Source organism: Eucyclogobius newberryi, unplaced genomic scaffold (genome assembly GCF_026437365.1).
Source record: "Eucyclogobius newberryi isolate DKJ021-1_F unplaced genomic scaffold, fEucNew1.0.hap1 SCAF_20, whole genome shotgun sequence".
NCBI lineage: Eukaryota > Metazoa > Chordata > Actinopteri > Gobiiformes > Gobiidae > Eucyclogobius > Eucyclogobius newberryi.
The window spans coordinates 27,873,046-27,896,385 of NW_027315835.1; the positions used below are offsets into that span (position 1 = coordinate 27,873,046).

At 46.6% G+C, this 23,340-nt stretch overlaps 1 protein-coding gene across 1 annotated transcript in view; it reads right to left on the reverse strand.

Moving 5' to 3' along the window:
• Window positions 1–23,340, reverse strand: part of ogfod3 (2-oxoglutarate and iron dependent oxygenase domain containing 3) — a 44,073-nt gene that overhangs the window by 11,246 nt on the left and 9,487 nt on the right. Inside the window, exons 3-8 of the mRNA XM_072456409.1 lie at window positions 20,559–20,634; window positions 20,438–20,480; window positions 15,897–15,961; window positions 13,412–13,468; window positions 12,485–12,638; window positions 3,618–3,741 (exon numbers count right to left, since the gene is read on the reverse strand). Coding sequence (XP_072312510.1) covers window positions 3,618–3,741; window positions 12,485–12,638; window positions 13,412–13,468; window positions 15,897–15,961; window positions 20,438–20,480; window positions 20,559–20,634 — 519 coding nt within the window. The remainder of the gene's footprint in view (window positions 1–3,617; window positions 3,742–12,484; window positions 12,639–13,411; window positions 13,469–15,896; window positions 15,962–20,437; window positions 20,481–20,558; window positions 20,635–23,340) is intronic.

Below are 23,340 nucleotides of genomic sequence, written 5' to 3' on the forward strand. Positions count from 1 at the left end.
AGAGGACTGCTGCAGAGTGACCCCATAGGACAGAGGACTGCTGCTGAGAGACCACACAGGACAGAGGACTGCTGCTGAGAGACCACACGGGAGAGAGGACTGCTGCTGAGAGACCACACGGGACAGAGGACTGCTGCTGAGTGACCACACGGGACAGAGGACTGCTGCTGAGAGACCACACGGGAGAGAGGACTGCTGCTGAGAGACCACACGGGACAGAGGACTGCAGCAGAGTGACCACACGGGACAGAGGACTGCTGCAGAGTGACCCCATAGGACAGAGGACTGCTGCTGAGAGACCACACAGGACAGAGGACTGCTGCTGAGTGACTACACGGGACAGAGGACTGCTGCTGAGTGACCACACGGGACAGAGGACTGCTGCTGAGAGACCACATGGGACAGAGGACTGCTGCTGAGTGACCACACGGGACAGAGGACTGCTGCTGAGAGACCACACAGGACAGAGGACTGCTGCTGAGTGACCACATGGGACAGAGGACTGCTGCTGAGAGACCACACGGGACAGAGGACTGCTGCAGAGTGACCACACGGGACAGAGGACTGCTGCAGAGTGACCACACGCGACAGAGGACTGCTGCAGAGTGACCCCACGGGACAGAGGACTGCTGCTGAGAGACCACACGGGACAGAGGACTGCTGCTGAGAGACCACACGGGACAGAGGACTGCTGCTGAGAGACCACACGGGACAGAGGACTGCTGCTGAGTGACCACACGGGACAGAGGACTGCTGCTGAGAGACCACACGGGAGAGAGGACTGCTGCTGAGAGACCACACGGGACAGAGGACTGCTGCAGAGTGACCACACGGGACAGAGGACTGCTGCAGAGTGACCCCACGGGACAGAGGACTGCTGCTGAGAGACCACACGGGACAGAGGACTGCTGCTGAGTGACCACACGGGACAGAGGACTGCTGCTGAGAGACCACACGGGACAGAGGACTGCTGCTGAGTGACCACACGGGACAGAGGACTGCTGCTGAGAGACCACACGGGACAGAGGACTGCTGCTGAGAGACCACACGGGACAGAGGGCAGCTGCAGATTTAGACCAAGACCGGGAGAAGTAAGATCCAATTATGTTTTAGACATAAAGTGTCCTTTGTGTAACTTCAGACACAAACAGGAGACTGGGTTGTTTGAGTGAGTGAATAATACGGTCTCAGGGCTCAGATTAAGGATTTTCACTTATAAAGCAGCAGCTGCTAAACAATTCGTTATTTTTTTCAAATTTGTATAGCAATTTGATAATTGCATCGCAAAACACGAAAGTGACGAAATTGATACAACACGATTATTTATTTAACACCTGTTACCACCCACCTGTCCGCCGGCGAGCATTTTCTATATCTCAAATATTCTCTTACATCATCACTTTTATTTCCGTGGTCAATACCATTAGTTATACATCATTTTAAAGCTTATTTTCTCAACAAAACGAATATGTCATTGATTTACATTGAATAATTTGCCCCAAGAAGCAATTGCCAATAGTTTGTGAGAAAGTCTCAACTTTTACAAACGCATGTCCTGTTTGCTGTTTATGACGGACGAAACGGCTTTAATTCTGTACATCCTTGTACTCAGTCTGTCCGTAAGGAATCATTGAAAAACAATATCCACTTGTATTTTTCCTGAAGTTTTCCGATTTCCAGATATTGTCAAGTAAACAAACTTTTCTTCGTTTCTCGCCGGACGAGAATGCGCTTGTCCGGCGCATTTCTCCGTCCATAACAAATGACCTGTTTGACCTATAAAATAATGTTGGATATCCTTCTTTTCTTCAGACTGTTTCCTACAGAATGAGACCATCCACCATTTTTTCTGTCCATGGGTTTGTTTGCTACAGCCTCCGCAAAAAAAAATGCGCCGCTTGCGACGCACATGGATTAGTCTGTTTACATCTAAATAGCGCCGCGTGCCAATGACGTAGCTGAGTTTGATTGACATATTATTCTAGCCAATGAGAATAGCTTTAGAAAGAGGGGCGGGACAACGGGCTTATTGACACAGAATGTCCTGTATTCTCGTGCGTAAGGCTCCGGGAAGGCTGTAAAGAGCCAGATTTCTCTGCAGGATTTTGCGCATAACGTTTTCTGATTTTATTAGCCTTTTGGACGTGCATTTTGTTAGATATATGTATTATTATACCAATAAAAAAAAAAATATATATTATATATATATATATATATATATATATATATATATTTTTTTTTTAACCTCTATATGGGAAATTCATGGGTAAACTCATATTTACACATTTTCACATATTTTTTTTTTAGCAGTTATAATTGCTATTAGTGGCCTACAAAACATCAAAATGTATGTTTTATGATCATAGAGGTGCTAAAATTGTAATAAAACAGTTTGGCACAGTTGGCACATATTTGGATCACTTGTTCCGAATATACTTTTTGATACAAAAAGGTCAACAGCACCAGATCTGAAACTTTACACAGTTGTTGTCAACAAGATAAACATCATGTACAGTGAACAGCATATGCACACAATGAAGTATGTCATGCTCAGGACCATTACAAATTAACAATATTCAGGCGAGACTAAAAAGGGATGTTTTGTTTATGTTTGGGCTTCTGTAGTGTAAGTTCTGAAGCCCTGACAGTGTTCATGTGCACATCTGCAGAAACTAGAAGGCCTAAGCTTTCTAATGATGCATCACACTTGCATGTGGGCTGTAAGATCCTCTTTTAAGAAGCAATGCCATTTGGGTCCAACCATTGTGCACAGGGCGAAAATAGGTGGATGGTAACAGGTTAAAATGTATTTGTAAACATTATATTTTAAAAAAAAAAACTCTTTAATTCACTTTTAAACACTTGAACTTGTTTTTTTTTTTTTAAATGAAACAGAAAACTTGCAAATAAAATTAGTTGTTGAACAAATTAATCAACACAGACAGATGGCATTATTTACAACTTTCTTCCATATCATCATCAATCAGATTACTATTTGCAGGAGTATTAAGCTTCTGATGGAAAAATAAAGGTTGCTGTGGCGACCATCATGGTGTATTTTAAGTGTTATTAAAATTGTACCGCTCTATTTGAAATTCCATTCCATTTTTCGTTTTGCTATTTGATGACGGTCCCTAAGTACTCTCGTCTCTGCTCCGGCTGCACATTTGATGACGGTCCCTAAGCACTCGTCTCGGCTCCGGCTGCACATTTGATGACTGTCCCTAAGCACTCGTCTCGGCTCCGGCTGCACATTTGATGACGGTCCCTAAGCACTCGTCTCGGCTCCGGCTGCACATTTGATGACGGTCCCTAAGCACTCGTCTCGGCTCCGGCTGCATATTTGATGACGGTCTGAACCCTGGGTCTTTATTAGAACACATTGTGGAATAGCAGCAGTATAGCATAGCAGTTAGTACATCCAACCTTTTAAATTATGTCTTCCTGTGCAGTCCAACCCATGTGATGCTTGTGCACTTCTGGGAATGACCTTAATAACCCCAGAGCCCCATGGCTGCTGCTAAGCGTTCATCTCACATCTCTAAGTGTTGTTAATAGGCTTTCATCCCAACACTGGCAGGGATTATGTTTGTGTTTGTCATATGAGGCTGAAGTACCTGTCCGCGGCTCCACTGTGCGGTTGCCGTCCTGATCCATGAAAATGAACCTGCCTCCAGTGAAGTCGGTGCCGTAGTCGGTCAGATAGAGCAGGGACGTGTAGTCGAAAGAGCCGTACGTCACCTGGAGGGAACATTTACAAAGTTATTTCAAAATGGAGAAAAAAGTAAAAGCGTCCTGCCCGACTTAAAAAATACATTGTACATTAAAAGAACTTGTACAAAACTCTTTCGCCGATAAGTTCAATTCAGTATTAATAATTCCCCTTTTGATGGTAGAAAAGGCATTATGTCTTGCATATGCCGGCTCAGTGTATGGAAACGCCTCCAATGTGGTGCTGTTACTTTGATCCAATCAGAAGTGATGAACCTGGAGCGCCGAGACCCAGAAGAATGACAGCAGCATTTGAAAGTGGAGAGTTGTGTCCCGTGTTCTCAGGTAACACAACCAATTGATCCGGTTTCAAAAGAATGAATCATTCTGGGCAGATATGGAACATTGGCAAAATTGCAGTTTAATGACGCCGGCCTGATCAAAGCTCCATCTGCACTCCGGATCAGCCCAGGCTCAACATGACAGCACACACGTCCTCAAAACCTCCACATTCTGAACTCAATCATATGCTAACAATGACTTTCCCATCATACAAGTCAACAACAACAACAACAGAATGGTTTAGAAAATACAACATTTAGTCTGGCATAAAAAACACCTTTTGATCTGAGCTTTCTGAGGCAATTATGGGCCACAACAAATGTGACCCAAAAATATACTTTTTCACTTCTCAAAATAAACGTATGATTGTTTGTGTGATGGACTCATGTGCAATTGCAAAATATTGATCATATGTGGTGTCACTTTGTACAAAAAGTATGTATAAATAATGAATGTAGTATTTGCAGTAAACAATAAATCTGTTGCATGCCCCATAAAATCTTCATAACTATTACAATTTGCATCTGTAGTAAAGTGCAACTGGTAATAATTGATCATTGTTTGTCACTTATTTGGCTGGAGAAAAACGGCAGCAGATTGAACAGCCACAGCACAAGACAAACAGTATTATATTATATTATATTATATCATATCCATTTGACACTCTGCAGTCACCATGATCGATGAGCCAAACGCCAGTTAGAATTTACATTTAAATTAGAATCCAAGGCCAATTAGCAGCAAATATAGGTCCCCGAGAAGGAGACGGAGCAATGAAATGTTTTGCACATGTCGTGGATCGGCAGGAGAAATGAGGAGGAGGAATATGAATGGGACTGAACGAGCTCTGGCACGCTACGGCTTTAAAGCGGTCCAAACGTCAGTCTGAGGGAGTCATTTCAATTTAGAAGGTCATAATGTCTTTTTTTCCTCTCATTATAAACATGGTTGGAGCTGCAGCCAGTGAGGATACACCAAGTGCGTCTCTGCATTTTTATACTACAAAAACAAAACTGAAAAAATACATTATTCGACTAAATGTTCCAATTAAAATGAATGGGAAAAGTAAAAGAACCACAAGTAACAAAGATTCCTACAACAGCAAAACAATCAGAAATAAGGGAAAATACAACTTGTAGTCCTCTCCTTGAACCGACACCTTAACGTGGTGGAGGGGTTTGAGTGCCCGAATGATCCCGGGAGCTATGTTGTCGGGGGCTTCATGCCCCTGGTAGGGTCTCCCAAGGCAAACAGGTCCTAGGTGACGGGTCAGACAAAGATCGGTTCAGAAGCCCTCTATGATGACAATACGAACAAGGCAGTTTACGTCGCCCGGATCGGCGCCACTTCTCTGGTGTTGCCCGCGGGGAGAGGCGGCGGGCTGGTGTGGGCTTGCTGATAGCCCCTCAGCTCAGCCGCCACGTGTTGGAGTTTACCCCGGTGAACGAGAGGGTCGCGTCCCTCCGCCTTCGGGTGGGGGACAGGTCTCTCACTGTTGTGGCGGCCTACGGGCCGAACAGCAGTGCAGAGTACCCGGCCTTCTTGGAGTCCTTGGGAGGGGTACTGGACAGTGCACCGACCGGGGACTCCGTTGTTCTACTGGGGGACTTCAACGCCCACGTGAGCAATGACGGTGACACTTGGAGAGGGGTGATCGGGAAGAACGGCTTCCCCGATCTGAACCCGAGTGGTGTTCAGTTATTGGACTTCTGTGCTAGCCACGGATTGTCCATAACGAACACCATGTTCAAGCACAAGGGTGTCCATCCGTGCACATGGCACCAGAACACCCTAGGCCGGAGGTCAATGATCGACTTTGTTGTCGTGTCATCAGACCTCCAGCCGCGTGTCTTGGACACTCGGGTGAAGAGAGGGGCAGAGTTGTCAACCGATCACCACCTGGTGGTGAGTTGGATCCGCTGGCGGAGGAGGAAGCCGGACAGACTTGGCAGACCCAAGCGCATTGTGAGGGTCTGTTGGGAACGTCTAGTGGAGCCCTCTGTCAGTAGGGTATTCAACTCGCACCTCGCATGTCCCGGGAGAGGCTGGGGACATTGAATCCGAGTGGACCATGTTCTCCGCCTCCATTGTTGATGCGGCTGCTCGGAGCTGTGGTCGCAAGGTCTCCGGTGCCTGTCGTGGCGGCAACCCCCGAACCCGGTGGTGGACACCGGAAGTAAGGGATGCCGTCAGACTGAAGAAGGAGGCCTATCAGGCCACTCTGGCTTGTAGGTCTCCGGAGGTCATCGACGGGTATCGGCAGGCCAAGCGAGCCGCGGCTCGTGCTGTCGCAGAGGCAAAAACCAGGGCCTGGGAGGAGTTCGGGGAGGCCATGGTGGAGGACTATCGGTCTGCACCAAAGAAATTCTGGCAAACCGTCCGGCGCCTCAGGAGGGGGAAGCAGTGTCTCACCAACACCGTTTACGGTGCGGGTGGAGGCCTGCTGACCTGGACTGGGGATGTCGTCGGACGGTGGAAGGAATACTTTGAGGATCTCCTTAATCCCTCAGTCACGTCTTCCGAAGAGGAGGTAGAGGCCGGGGACTCGGAGGCTGGCTCATCCATCACCCAAGCTGAAGTCACTGAGGTTGTCCTCAAACTCCTCGGTGGCAGGGCTCCGGGGGTGGATGAGATCCGCCCTGAGTACCTAAAGTATCTGGATGTTGTAGGACTGTCTTGGTTGACACGTCTCTGCAACATCGCGTGGCGTTCGGGGACCGTGCCTCTGGACTGGCAGACCGGGGTGGTGGTCCCTCTGTTCAAGAAGGGGGACCGGAGGGTGTGTTCCAACTACAGAGGGATCACACTCCTCAGCCTCCCGGGTAAGGTCTATTCCAAGGTACTGGAGAGGAGAATCCGACCGATAGTCAAACCTCGGATTCAGGAGGAGCAGAGTGGTTTTCGTCCCAGTCGTGGAACACTGGACCAGCTCTAGACTCTCCATCGGGTGCTCGAGGGTTCATGGGAGTTTGCCCAACCAGTCCACATGTGCTTTGTGGATCTGGAGAAGGCTTTCGACCGTGTCCCTCGGGGTGTCCTTTGGGGGGTGCTCCGGGAGTACGGGGTCCGGGGCCCTTTGCTCAGGGCTGTCCGGTCCCTGTATGACCGGAGCAGGAGCTGTGTTCGCATTGCCGGCAGTAAGTCAGACCTGTTCCCAGTGCATGTTGGACTCCGCCAGGGCTGCCCTTTGTCACCGGTTCTGTTCATTGTTTTTATGGACAGAATTTCTAGGCGCAGTCAGGGGTCGGAGGGTGTCCGGTTTGGGGACCACAGGATCTCATCTCTGCTGTTTGCAGACGATGTTGTCCTGATGGCTCCATCAAACCCGGACCTGCAGCCGCTCTGGGACGGTTTGCAGCCGAGTGTGAAGCGGCTGGGATGAGAATCAGCACCTCCAAATCCGAGGCCATGATTCTCGACCGGAAAAAGGTGGCTTGCCCTCTTCAGGTGGGTGGGGAGTCCTTGCCCCAAGTGGAGGAGTTCAAGTATCTCGGGGTCTTGTTCACGAGTGAGGGAAGGATGGAGCGTGACATTGACAGGCGGATCGGTGCAGCGGCTGCAGTGATGCAGTCGCTGCATCGGACCGTTGTGGTGAAGAGGGAGCTGAGCCGAAAGGCAAAGCTCTCTATTTACCGGTCGGTCTACGTTCCTACCCTCACCTATGGTCATGAGCTTTGGGTAGTGACCGAAAGAACAAGATCGCGGATACAAGCGGTCGAAATGAGTTTCCTCCGCCGTGTGGCTGGGCGCTCCCTTAGAGATAAGGTGAGGAGCTCGGCCACACGGGGGGAGCTTGGAGTAGAGCCGCTGCTCCTCCACGTTGAGAAGAGCCAGCTGAGGTGGCTCGGGCATCTGTTCCGGATGCCTCCTGGGCGCCTCACTCGGGAGGTGTTTCAGGCATGTCCCACCGGGAAGAGGCCCCGGGGAAGACCCAGGACACGCTGGAGAGACTATGTCTCTCGGCTGGCCTGGGAACGCCTCGGGATCCCCCCGGAGGAGTTAGAGGAAGTGTCTGGGGAGAAGGAAGTCTGGGAGTCCCTGCTCAGACTGCTGTCCCCGCGACCCGGCCCCGGATAAAGAGGCAGAAGATGGATGGATGGATGGACAACTTGTAGTGAAAATACTGTGAAAAAACCTGAAAAAATATATTATTTTTCGGGCAATACTGTAAATTAATGAATTACTATTTCTAACTATATTGTTTTGACTCATGAGACAGGACAGTGTAGTGACAGTAATGAGGAAGAAGAGCCGGCACGACATTCAGCAAATTGTCAAACTCAAACACAGAACGTGCCACATGATTGGACCCCGGGCAGATTAACACTGCTAGCATAAGTAGTATAAGAGATCACTTTTTAAATAGACTTTGTTTGTGTCTCCAACAAGTCGCCCGACTGAGCAGAGGCGCTGGCACAGACCATGCGTGGGTCTTTGTGTCCCGGCGGCTGCTGGAGGAGAGCTAAAGGCGGCTCCTCCTGAAGCGCTTTGTCCCTTGAGACCCAATCAGCTCAATGTGCACGAGAATTAGCAGTTTGTGTAGAGAATCACCATAAAGGCCAATCAATCTCAAAGTTAAACATGCAGAAGAGGAAAAAGTGCTTCTACTTTAGCCGTTTATCACCATATTATGCTCAACTTATTATTTTTATATTCCAGATAAAATGCACAGCACATTTTTTCACAAACTGAAACATTTGTGAAATACACACAGTGCGTATGACTCGACCTGGGCTCAGAGGTGTAGGGACTAAACCAGCACGCACACAGGAGGTAATGCACTGCTGTAGCTCTTGGTTTCAGGGCGCTTTCTCTGCTCACAAGATCAATTCAACTGGTGTTAGCCGAGAAGAACACCACATGTAACAACTGAAGAGCGTGTTCTGTAGGGTGACAATCTGTGTCTCACCAGGCCAATGCGTGAACTCATGTTTTACCATGTATTCAAATGAAAAGTGCAGATCTACATGGTAATGATAATATTACTTTGTTTAAATAACAAATCATATTTCAAGTACAGGCCAGTTTAAACTGTTAGCTGGCATTTAACCACTTTTATTTGGTGTTTCTGTGACAGGGACTTCCTGTCGGCTGTAGCGCATCATGCACTTCAACTGCAGACTTTTAAAAAAGAAACTACAGCCCTCAATATTTAGTTCATTTTATTGTACTTCTGTTTCTGTAATTTCTTTGTGATTTTAATGCATTTTTTCCTGTTGTGTGAAGCACTTTGAATTGCTTTGTGTATGAAATGTGCTCTACAAATAAACTTGCCTTGCCTCACGCTTCCATTCTCAGCAGAGAGCAGCATGGACATATACTTTATCTGAATGGACATATACTTTATCTGCATGGACATATACTTTATCTGAATGGACATATACTTTATCTGAATGGACATATACTTTATCTGCATGGACATATACTTTATCTGAATGGACATATACTTTATCTGAATGGACATATACTTTATCTGCATGGACATATACTTTATCTGCATGGACATATACTTTATCTGCATGGACATATACTTTATCTGCATGGACATATACTTTATCTGCATGGACATATACTTTATCTGCATGGACATATACTTTATCTGCATGGACATATACTTTATCTGCATGGACATATACTTTATCTGCATGGACATTGTAGGGTCTCAAACTACATGTATTCAGTTTATGATTAAGGAAGATTTCTTAGCAGAAACGAGACAAGACGGGGCACCAGGGTAAAACCCAAAGAGCTAAGATACGGTCCTTAATCGCGCTCGTTAAAAAGGTCTGAAGGGTGTTTCACGATTCAGGGACTTACACATAGTCTAATCAAACAAACAATAGTCAATAACTCTTTCGTGTAGTTTATTTATCAAAAGGGCAATCAAAAACACCGGAGCAGAAATGCGCACAGGTAAATCGCAGGTGATGTTATATCAGATTTAACAGCAGATTTCATGCAGATAATGTTAAACCAGGGTTTTGCCTTTGATAACCAAACGTGTCTGTGCTAATCTATATCAAAAAGAGTGAAAGTGAGAAGCTAAAGGGAGGAGGAACAGCTGAGCTCTGCCCAAACCACGCCACAAAAGGAACCGCACTCTGAACTCGGCTTACGGTTCTGTAGAGACTCGGTCCGACTGGTCCTTGTCCGCGGACGAGGTCCGTAGCGAGGCGTCGCGTGGAGCGGTGTGGCGGCGAAGGTTCGTGAAGCGGGTGGCGGCCGTGGAGCTGTGTGCTGGCCGTGGAGCGGTGTGCTGGCCGTGGAGCGGTGTGCTGGCCGGAGCGAGGAAGGCAGCGGCAGCTGTGAGGTCCTTGGCAACGGAGGCGATGTCCGGTTGTTCCTTAGCGGTAGAACGCTTTAGCGGCGTGTTAGATCCTCACGCGGCCTTTACTCAGATGAGAACGTAGCGCTGATCCACGTAAACGGCGTAGATTACTTCAAAAAAAGAAAAGAAACGAAGTAGCAAAGAAAGTCTCTGTCCGGTTTAGCGCTTAAGCTTAGTTCCAGGTAGTTCCAGGTGGTTTCAGGTGGTTTCAGAGTCCAGGGCTGGCATGGCCTTGTCGACCACGTGACGGACGGATTTTGTTGAGACAAAGGAAAAGTGAAAGGCTCGTCCGTGGAGACGGCTTCCCAGAGAGAAGAGAAGAGAAGAGAAGAGGAAGAGCAAGAGAGCGTTTCTAGCTTGGAGCGTCCTTTTGATACCTGCCCGCAGGGCATGCTGGGAGCGAAAGGGGCGGGCGCTACAGCGGAAACTTCCTGGCCGAGAAAATAAAACTCGAGTAACGTAAATAATAATGGCAAAAACATTGAACCCTGTTTTAACATTTACATGTTAAACACTTTTGGCAGTTTGTGCACATTATTTCTTTAGGTAGACACATTTTACATCTTCTTTCACCTGTGATGGGCACTCAAGTTAAAGCATTGGGAATATAAAACCTTAACAGTGGAAAAATACATAACACATAAAACATAGTTTTAATCGGGGCGTCCTCCTGTAAGACTGTGGGGAGAAGATCTGTTATCACAAAAAAATCACAGCGGCTCCCTGCGGTGAGGGAGAGAGGGAGAACGAAAAACCCCCAATGTTCAAAGAGAGATTTTCTGTAATCTGGCCGTGGAATGTCCATCTCCATTCCCCTACAACATATACTTTATCTGCATGGACATATACTTTATCTGCACGGACATATACTTTATCTGCATGGACATATACTTTATCTGCATGGACATATACTTTATCTGCATGGACATATACTTTATCTGCATGGACATATACTTTATCTGCATGGACATATACTTTATCTGCATGGACATATACTTTATCTGCACGGACATATACTTTATCTGCACGAACATATACTTTATCTGGACATATACTTTATCTGCACGGACATATACTTTATCTGCACGAACATATACTTTATCTGGACATATACTTTATTTGCACGGACATACACTTTATCTGCATGGACATATACTTTATCTGCATGGACATATACATTGCGTAACAGGAAGCTAGATACAAAAAGAGAGTTTACACAATAAGCTAAAGCAGCACTGCAAATAACAGTGTTAAGTCATCCAAACGTGAACAAAATAAACCTCTGACAAACACACTCAAACTGAACATTCTGACTGACCTCACTGTTCAGAATGGTCAACAAAGCATCGAAAACAATCTCACCCAAAATGCAAATACAATTGATTTTTAAATATCACATGTATTAACATTTAATATTTATGTAACCGGGAGAGTTCCATTGAGATTAAAAACTTATTTTCCAAGGGAGTCCGGGCCAAGAGGCAGCAACGTTTAACAATCAGAACATTCACGCACATTATGAAAAACAGTTGCACATTATTGATGCTCTAATGCTTTCAACTTGGTTTTAAAGACAGTTTAAAGTCAGTGTTTCTGCAACATGTTCAAAAGGAGCTGTGGGACAAAGGCTTTCATCCCCAGCTCTGAGCGGCCAAAGGAACAGAGCTGATCGTTTGATGGTCGGGAATACGAGTCAACACTTCTCTGTGTGATCAACGTACAAACGACAGAGGCAGTAATCCAAGCATTGCCTTGTAAATATACATGTACCCATGTCCCCGCCTCCTCGTGGCCAGACAAGGCCGTCCCACTGCTGAGTACAAGTCACAGTGATGTGTCTCTGAAGAGGGAGTTCATTCATGCATGTGCTCCCCTCGTTACCGTGGCTGCTCTGGCTTCCTCCCACCCTCCATGTGCCTGTGAGTCTCTCGAGTTGAACGAAAAACAAAAAATCTCAACTTACACTGTTTTAATTTCCTGCCATGTGGATTTTCAGACTGTTGTGCAGCCCTGCAAAGGACTTAAACCAGAGGAGGAAACCATGCCACCATCACAAAAGATAAAAGCACATTCTCCAGTGACATATGGGCTGTGCACCGTTACCTTATCGATGTGTGGATGCCAGTATTCATCGTGCTGCGTCTTGGCCTCTGTGCTGTTGATTCTGGAGAAGAAGGTGGGCTTGGTGAGGAACATGAGGTCCATGTCCAAGTCAAAGGTCTGAGCGATGGTCTCCTGGATCCTCCTGCGCACGTCCCTGCAGACAGAGCATCAGGAGCCCGCTGGAGTAATTCATACATCTGTCCTTTTAATACAATATTTAGAGAGTTTGTGGTTAAGGTTTCCAGGGAGGAGGCGAGACGGGCTGGGAAAGTGCTTGATTTGCATTTAAACAAAGACTATAATAATAATAAAGAGTAAGTACATGTTTTAGCTGTATGTCAGCTGGCCACAAACCAGGGCAACAAGTTCAATCAGAAAACAAATAAAAGCATTATTTGGTCATAACTAGCGAGTACGGATGTCACGATTAACTGTTTTCTTAATTATCGCGATAATTTATGGCCACAATATTCGTGGGGTTTTTGGAATCTGCGATAAAACCAGAGACCAACACGAGTCACGGTGTGACTTTGTGTCAGAGCCCAGCGCCTCAACAAGACTCTGAAGGCCACAGCTAAAGAATGAAGCATTCAGCAAACTACGTCACCTTCTTATGGCCATTGTTCTTACTTATTCACAATCACATATAACAGATTGTTTTCCCCTTTAGAAACTTCACTTCTGCCTCAACGCATTTCTAATTCCAGTTCCATTTCACTTCAGCGATTTCTGAATAATTGAAAAAGGATTGTTAAAGCTGTGCGAGGACGACAACGTTCTAGAGAAAGTCTTTATTCAAACACTTTGCCTTTTTTCTCCCGTAAATCCCCTCATGCAGGATTGAAGCTTGTTTTGATCACTTTTGTCTACGATCCTCCTGGAATTAATGCACCGCCGCCTTTTCTTTTTTAATTTCGTCTCATTCACCTGTAAAGCTGAAAATCCTCTTGTGTGAAAACCTCGTCGATCTGGTCCCCGAAATACCTGCAACGCACAAAACACACTTAAAACCACACACAGAGTGAGACACACGAGCTGTGGAGGAGAGGCAGGGAGGGTGCTCCGAGGGAGGCAGAGGGTGCTCCGAGGGAGGCAGAGGGTGCTCCGAGGGAGGCAGGGAGGGTGCTCCGAGGGAGGCAGAGGGTGCTCCGAGGGAGGCAGAGGGTGCTCCGAGGGAGGCAGGGAGGGTGCTCCGAGGGAGGCAGAGGGTGCTCCGAGGGAGGCAGAGGGTGCTCCGAGGGAGGCAGAGGGTGCTCCGAGGGAGGCAGGGAGGGTGCTCCGAGGGAGGCAGGGAGGGTGCTCCGAGGGAGGCAGGGCGGGTGCTCCGAGGGAGGCAGGGCGGGTGCTATCTTGGGTGGCTTGCTTATTACAATGAGCTTGATGGGGTGCTTGGGCGCGGTGAGGGTGACGTGGGGAGATGGGTGACGCAAGGTGATGGGTGACGTTATGGGTGATGCAGGGAGATGGGCGACGCGGGGTGATGGGCGAAGCGGGGTGATGGGCGACGCGGGGTGATGGGCGAAGCGGGGTGATGGGCGAAGCGGGGTGATGGGCGACGCGGGGTGATGGGTGACGCGGAGAGATGGGTGACGCGGGGTGATGGGCGAAGCGGGGTGATGGGCGACGCGGGGTGATGGGCGACGCGGGGTGATGGGCGACGCGGGGTGATGGGTGACGCGGAGTAATGGGCGACGTGATGGGCGACGCGGAGAGATGGGCGACGCGGAGAGATGGGTGCAGGGGGCTGATGGGTGATGCGGGGTGATGGGCGACGCGGGGTGATGGGCGACGCGGAGAGATGGGTGACGCGGGGTGATGGGCGAAGCGGGGTGATGGGCGACGCGGGGTGATGGGCGACGCGGGGTGATGGGCGACGCGGGGTGATGGGTGACGGGAGGTGATGGGCGAGGTGATGGGTGAAGGGGGGTGATGGGCGACGCGGGGTGATGGGCGAAGCGGAGAGATGGGCGACGCGTGGTGATGGGTGACACGGGGAGATGGGTGAAGCGGGGTGATGGTGACGCAGGGAGATGGGTGACGCGGGGTGATGGGTGACGCGGGGAGATGGGTGAAGCGGGGAGATGGGCGAAGCGGAGAGATGGGCGACGCGGGGTGATGGGTGACGCGGAGAGATGGGTGACGCGGGGAGATGGGTGACGCGGGGAGATGGGTGACGCGGGGAGATGGGCGACGCGGGGTGATGGTGTTCTGTGCAACACGTTTCAGGTTCTTAAATATATTATCATCAATAAAACGGATTGGACAGTGTCATGGTGCAGTTTAGGGTCCAAAGGGGATTTTCTTTGAGCAAATATCTAAATGAAATAACAAAATATTAAAAGTCGGGATGCTCCAATATAGTGATTTTTAGGTATAATTTTATAAAGGTAATACCAATATTCAGTATTTGACCTACTGATGTGCCCGATTACCGATATTTGTCCACAGATCTATCTGAAGTCGAAGCAAAGATCCAAAATTAATCTGGAATTATCTGGAATATAAAATCATTTGTTGCATGACAAATGCAACAAATAAAGTAAAAATACAGACTTTTTTACTGTTCCATTTTGACTTTGTTTCTTCAGAGAGACAAATCAGTTGAGACATTTCGAAGCTGATGCACTGAGGACAAACTGGGAAGGACGCGAGAGCACGGGGCCCCTGAAGTGAACTAAGTCTGTGGGGCCTCAGGGACTCACACCAGACACAACACAGGATTATTCAAACATGTGGAGGAAACAAACCAACTCCAGGTGCATCTTTGAGGGAGCAAACCTGTGCTATGGCCCTGGCTGTGGGAGCACGGGCCATACCACGGGCCATACAATGGGGCATAGCACAGGAGCACGGGTCATAGCACGGGCCATACCATGGGGCATAGCACAGGAGCACGGGTCATAGCACGGGCCATACCACGGGAGCACGGGTCATAGCACGGGAGCACGGGTCATAGCACGGGCCATAGCACGGGTCATAGCACGGGTCATAGCACGGGTCATAGCACGGGTCATAGCACGGGTCATAGCACGGGCCATAGCACGGGCCATACCATGGGGTATAGCACGGGTCATAGCACGGGTCATAGCACGGGCCATACCATGGGGTATAGCACGGGAGCACGGGTCATAGCACGGGGCATACCACGGGAGCACGGGTCATAGCACGGGAGCACGGGTCATAGCACGGGTCATAGCACGGGTCATAGCACGGGCCATACCATGGGGTATAGCACGGGTCATAGCACGGGCCATAGCACGGGTCATAGCACGGGTCATAGCACGGGCCATACCATGGGGTATAGCACGGGAGCACGGGTCATAGCACGGGGCATACCACGGGAGCACGGGTCATAGCACGGGAGCACGGGCCAGAGCACGGGTCATAGCACGGGCCAGAGCACGGGCCTCACCTGTAAATGTTGACGAACTGCTTCCCCATGGACAGCGCCCCAGAGTGCAGGTCGAGTATGGAAGCCTGTGGAGGACACATTCAAACAGAATATTGCATTCTGGACACGTGGTTTCTCAACCTGGGGCGTGTGGACCACTGAGGGCAATGGGAGTTGACAGTTTTGTACTTTGAGGATTACTTCATTTGATTTACTTTTATCGATGTACTTTCTGTGATCTTTTCACTCAGCAAATTTATTTGGAAATGTAAAAGATACATACTTGTTTTAGACCTTCAAACAAATTGGTCTACAAAAAGCACATGTTCTGGAATTGAGCTCCATCTACTGGCATCAGAGGAGATTACATCGAGGACGTAAACAACCTAGCTTGCCTCCGTAATGCTAATGTAGGCACACAGTTGTAATGAATGTGATGCTAACGCTCAGAACAGGTCAGAGAAGATCCTGTGGCTCTACTAGACCTACGACGTCACAAAAGTCACACTGGTGTGAAGCTAAATGCTACTCCAGCTGCGTTATTGATGAACAATGTCAGAACATGGTTAAAATCTCAAAAAGTCTAATTTGTGCACATTTTAATCTCAAAAACAGGAGCATGAATACAGACAAAGAAGTCCAAACACAGGGGTTAGCCGGGGTTTAAGAAACAATCAGATGCTCCTGGTCCTGGCTCTGCTCCTGGTCCTGGCTCTGCTCCTCTTTGTCTCTCACTGCTGTGCTTTACAAGCCCCGAAAAACTATTGATTTTCCCAGCCGTACCCCCCCCCCCCCCCCTCGTCCAGTGTGGTTCTGAACTGTTCATAAAGATTAATTTTCAGAGCTCTACAGGGGATAGAGAGGAAGACTTTTCAAACTTTATGACAGCAGGAGCAGAAGGTCCATTGTCCTACATGTGTACAGTGTCCTCTCCAGAGACAAGGAACCATTTATATATGAACAAAGCAGAAACAAATAGTTTTGCAACCTTTAGACCAGCTACCAGATAAGATATATATCTATCTATATAATATAAATATATATAATATATATACATTATAAAAATATATTAATACAAACCTTGTTTGATATAAGTATATAATTGTGTTAACTGTTGAGCTGCAGGCATTGTACTTGAGTGTCTTGAAAGTTTAAAAATTAATGATCTTATATCTTATATTATCATATAAAAAGTACAATCCAGTTCTTTCACTGTGTTTACTAACAACCAAATGACCCTAGTGAGCCACCGTAGATGATCATGTTCTAAGGGTTAAACTTGGCACATTGAGCAGCTGCTGTACTCTTAGATCATCAGCATTATTCTCCTTCTGTTTCCCTTATGCAAGTAATTCCTCCTCATAAATACTGAATACAGAGACTTGCTGTTGATGTGGATTTGTGACAATAATATTAGATTATGATTGTAGAAGAAACTCTTTTCATTTCAGTATGGAAGAGTGGACGCCCGGGTGAAGTGAGGTCAGCAGCATCTTCAGAAAGCTGCATTTTATGAATAATTAAAAAGAAAAAATTAGAAGTTGCAAGTGTTGTCTTACACAGGAGAGTAGGAACAGGATGAGCGCTCACATTTTACAGGAAACAGAATCCTTTCTCTTCCTTTCTGTTCAGAATGATAGAGGTGTTTGTGCTGCTCTTTTCTAAGAACATGCTTTTAAAGGACAGGGAGGGTTTGTTGCCTTTAGACATGTTATAAACTGTTATAAAACTGTTCCCTCATTAAAAACACAGCCTGAGCTTGATGAATATGTCCTTTTTCTGAGCCTCAGAAAACACTGTTTTCAATTGACCAGTTTGTGACATCAAAGGTGGAGCTCCGAGATCTTCTAAGCAGTTTTATGTCTATAAATCAGGGGTGTCAAACTCATTTGGGCCGCGGGCCGAATTTGGACGCTCAGGCTGAGTCGCGGGCCGAACATAACGTAAAACATAAAACTATTAAAAATATAAGAAAGAAATAGCTTTATATAGCCTACGCTGTTTTTGAAGCAATTACTGGATCGATTAAAAGAAATTACAAACACGTTTGTTCTCATAAACTGAAATGTATTTAGAAAAACAAGTGTAATTTCACCAACACTGTGCTTCAGTTTATGTGCATTACAACTTCAGAGTTGATCTACAGTTCTACAGAGATAAACATTTGACTTTATCACAAAATAAACTTCTCAAAATCTAAAAAACTAACTAACATGTCCACATCTGTGTAGTTATCTGTTCACCTGAACTGACCACCTCTGCCAAGGGTTGGGTTGGCAGAGGTGGCCACAGTGGGGGAGAACCAAAACACAGACTAAGCCTGAGTTTGTTGGCAAACCCCGTCACACTGTGGCTATAATTTGTTCCTTTCAAGACTGATTTCCCCAGTATCATTTTCCTCCAGATAGGTCTTAAGGTTGTTGGACAGTTTTTCCTTAAACAAAGGAAATATGTCGGTGTAATCCCTCATTGGTCCAGGCGTGTTCCATAGTAGAAAAAGCTTCAGTTGTAGTCATCTGGACTCAGTTTGAAAAAATAGACGTTTCGACTCTCATCCAAGAGTCATTGTCAATAACAGAATTTAGATCGAGAACTCCGATATTAATACTGTTCTGTGGTAAGACCCGCCCATTGGGAGGAGCCTTCCTGAAGTAGAAAGAGTTGTTTGTTTCAACAGAAACTCCCCCCTTGTATCTACCGAGCTAGCCTATTCAGAATTTTAATGGGCTATTAGAATCCTCTTTGTCTTTGTGAGACCCTGGCTCAACCACCCTGAGTACCTGATTAGCATCTACATGTCCTCTACCTTTCCAGGGGTTCAGTATTCCATTATATTTCAAACTGAGTCCAGATGACTACAACTGAAGCTTTTTCTACTTAAACAAAGGGTCATTAAGCAGGTATAGAACCTCCAGTGTTGTTGTCTGTCCCACAAACCTTCAGAAATGTAGAGCATGATCACTCAGGTCTATTGTGCCTATATCTGCTTCAGTCATTTAAGATCTGTCTTTATTGAGAATAAAAAAGTCATCTATTCTTGAAGAGTGTATGAGAATTTTAAAAATGTGCCCTAGCGTTCATTTCCCTCCATGTGTCAATCAATCCTATATTCTTAGATATGGAACTTCTTATTTATCGTTCCTCTTGTGCTTCTTGAGTTTTATGTTTTACGTTATGTTCGGCCCGCGACCCAGCCTGAGCGTCCAAATTTGGCCCGCGGCCCAAATGAGTTTGACACCCCTGACATAGAAGGTGATATCGCCCCCCGGTGGAGCAGACACATTTAAATAAAGAGTGAAAGTTTTTGTAGACCAATTATTTTGAGTTCTAAAACATGATATGCCAAAGGAGAAGAGCATGAGCAGAGCAGAGAAGAGCAATGAGGGATTACACCGACATGTTAAAAGGATATTAACTCTAAAATCATGCATAATATGTGTCATTCATAACTTGTAAATTGTGATTATGATTTTTCTTGTATAATCGAGCGGCTCAAACAAAAGGTTGGACTTTGTTGTGTTAACAGATTTTCCACTTGCTCCGCCTCCTGAGCACATGACGTTTCTGCAGAGTAAATATGGAGTAAATAATCAGACTTAAAAGGTGGAATGGACGATTTTTTTCAGCAATTTTTTTATCATATTTCCTCGTGGCGTGGATAAATCATTTGTCCTGCCACGTATCAATCATAAAACGCACCTACCGCTCACCTGCAGCTGCGTCAAGCTCGTCCCCACGTTTCCGCGTGCCTAAGCGCATGGATCTATCATAATATAGTTCCCTCAGTGTACGGACAAAATGAAGACGGAGAAAGACAGTTCGAGCTGACGCAGAAGTGGACAGAAATCTACAGGAGACGAGAGATGTGATGAGATCCGTTGAGCTAATAAACAAACACACGTGTGTGTTGTATCGGTCCACACGGGGGAGTGCGCATGCGCACTTCCACCTGCGTTCTCAAATCGCCGAAAAATCCTCCATTGCGCTTTTAAGCACTCCAGAGCAGCACTGGAACCACCCACCAGCTGGTTAGTGGGTGAACATAACCCGCTTCATTGTTTATTTTAGCATATTATCAATGTCAGCCATTTGAAACTTTCACAGGAGCTTCTTTTGTCAGCTCAGATTAGTGGCTTTACTCTTCTGTTGGTAAAGAAGTGGACAGTTCTGTTGGTCAGTCACTGATGACTAAATACAATAAAAATAATCTAATCAACAGGGATGAAAACCATCATTATAATATTAGTTTGTATATTTGCGATTTTTGTTCTAAAAAGGAAATCTTGCCTAGTTTTTCATTTCAATTAAAAAACAATTAATTAACTGATTATTGACCACGAAGGGCTCAACTAAACATAAATGTGACAACGTGCACGCCAAGTTTAAAGACATGTTTTGACACATTTCTCTTGGACTGACACATTGAATTCGCTTCTCGACAGTTACAAAGTCCTTTCCTCTCACATCTGTATCACGCTGCACTGTCCTGTCTAAAGCTTACGGGCCAAAAAACTAAGAAACACATGAGCCCGATGAGAGCGGCGGATGCGTCCAATACTCACTCCTCCCTCGGAGCCGGCCAGCGCCAGCCCCCGCTCTGCCAGCCTGAGGAGCACAAACAGGAAGTACATGTTTTATTCAGCTGCCGAGAGGAGACGAGCCTCGGAACACGCGCTTGTTTACCGCCGCAGCTGCTGGGCCTCGTCTCTCGTCACCACGCCGTCCGTCACCGCACGGCCGCACTTCAGAGGGGTGCAGCCTGACCACAAACACAGCAGCACAAGGGCCCATCAGACACAGGACGGGAGCCGCTCGTGAGCCACAAACACAGCAGCACAAGGGCCCATCAGACACAGGACGGGAGCCGCTCGTGAGCCACAAACACAGCAGCACAAGGGCCCATCAGACACAGGACGAGCCACAAACACAGCAGCACAAGGGCCAATCAGACACAGGATGAGCCACAAACACAGCAGCACAAGGGCCCATCAGACACAGGACGAGCCACAGACACATCAGCACAAGGGCCAATCAGACACAGGATGAGCCACAAACACAGCAGCACAAGGGCCCATCAGACACAGGACGAGCCACAGACACATCAGCACAAGGGCCAATCAGACACAGGACGAGCCACAAACACAGCAGCACAAGGGCCCATCAGACACAGGACGAGCCACAGACACATCAGCACAAGGGCCAATCAGACACAGGACGAGCCACAAACACAGCAGCACAAGGGCCCATCAGACACAGGACGAGCCACAGACACATCAGCACAAGGGCCAATCAGACACAGGATGAGCCACAAACACAGCAGCACAAGGGCCCATCAGACACAGGACGAGCCACAGACACATCAGCACAAGGGCCAATCAGACACAGGACGAGCCACAAACACAGCAGCACAAGGGCCCATCAGACACAGGACGAGCCACAGACACATCAGCACAAGGGCCAATCAGACACAGGATGAGCCACAAACACAGCAGCACAAGGGCCCATCAGACACAGGACGAGCCACAGACACATCAGCACAAGGGCCAATCAGACACAGGACGAGCCACAAACACAGCAGCACAAGGGCCCATCAGACACAGGACGAGCCACAGACACATCAGCACAAGGGCCAATCAGACACAGGACGAGCCACAAACACAGCAGCACAAGGGCCCATCAGACACAGGACGAGCCACAGACACATCAGCACAAGGGCCAATCAGACACAGGACGAGCCACAAACACAGCAGCACAAGGGCCCATCAGACACAGGACGAGCCACAAACACAGCAGCACAAGGGCCCATCAGACACAGGACGAGCCACAAACACAGCAGCACAAGGGCCCATCAGACACAGGACGGGAGCCGCTCGTGAGGAAAGGCACAAGGGAAAACAGCCAGTGTCAGTGCGGTGACGTCACATGAAGGAGAGAGGACTTCTCAAAGCACTTTTCCATAGTCCAGAATTATTCACGTATTTTCCGGACTATAAGTGGCACTCATATAAGTGAGTAAAGTCGCGAGTTGCACTGGAGTATGAAATGAGGTTGAAAGTGTAAAAATAACTAATAATATCACATATAAGTCGCTCCGAAGTATAAGTATAAATAGAAGTATAAGTCGCACCGCGGCCAAAACTATGAAAAAATCAGTTTTGTGTATATTTTCTGTAGCATATCAAATGCGTTACTGTGACTGGCCTAACCCCATTCTTAAAGTGCCCCCTAAAGATCAGACCACTCATGACCTAAAATGCAGTTAAGATAAATATTTTTTTATTTAGCTAAAAATTATAAAAATGTTATCCAAAAATAGCAATTTTTTTAGGTTTATAATTTCACTTCCTGGTTGTAATTGATGACATCACACCAGGAAATTACCCAGCAAACACCGGACCAGAATTCATTTGATGTGGCCATTTATTTCATTTGAAAAATAAAAAGATATGAGTTACGAAACATGAAACATGATTCATGTTAAAAGAGTCAAAAACGTTGTGCATGAACTTTGACTGGAATGTCCCTGGTGTGATGTCACTTCCTGTCATTTTATACAGATTTTTCAATCTTTTCTCCACAAATACCTGCTCGATTGGTGTAAAACTATCATTTATATTTACACAGGTACAAATACACCAAATAAAGTTAAAATTAGAAACTCGTAAAAACCTGTCATACATTAAGGTGTTTTAAGGTTGGTGAGGAAACCGGAGAAACTTGTAAAATAAAGTACATTTGAAATAAATGACACCTTCTGTACGTTGTACCTTTCCTCAAAATAACAGTTCATAAACACGTCTGTGAGTTTCTCTGTCCTGCAGTGGAACTCTTTTACTTTCTATTAGAGCTCTTAAATGCTGTGGAGTAACGTCATCCTTCACATCAGCACAGTCACAAGAAAAGTACAATTAAAATTAGAAAATGAATTACTTAATCCAGGCATGTCCAAACTACGGCCCGGGGGCCAAATGCGGCCCTCAGACTAATTTTTGTTGGCCCTCCGGCTTCCTGCTGTTGGTCCAAACAACAAAAAGTAGTATTTTTACTGTAAAATTTGGAAACATTCAAGCGTTGTGATGTTGTACCAACCTAATATGAATGTTCCAAGTCTTATTAAAGGTGTGGAGGCTCATCGAAACTATGTCAAATACAAAACTTCACTTTAAATAGTAATAATTTGACATTGTCATGTTGTTTGTGGCCCTCTGCTCTGTATAAGTTTTAAAATGCGGCCCTCGGTGAAAAAGGTTTGGACCCCCCTGACTTAATCTGTTTAGTCTGTGTTAGTTAAATAAGTATGGAACTGTCCCACCCTCAAGAATATGTGTGTTGTTGTATTGTACTGCCACACCACAGGACATCAGACTTCAGAAAAGTAGGATTTTACAAAAATAAGAATAAAATAATAATGTATTTTGAGTTTGTCCTGAAACGACGACGAGCTGCTTCTGGTTTTGAAACATGT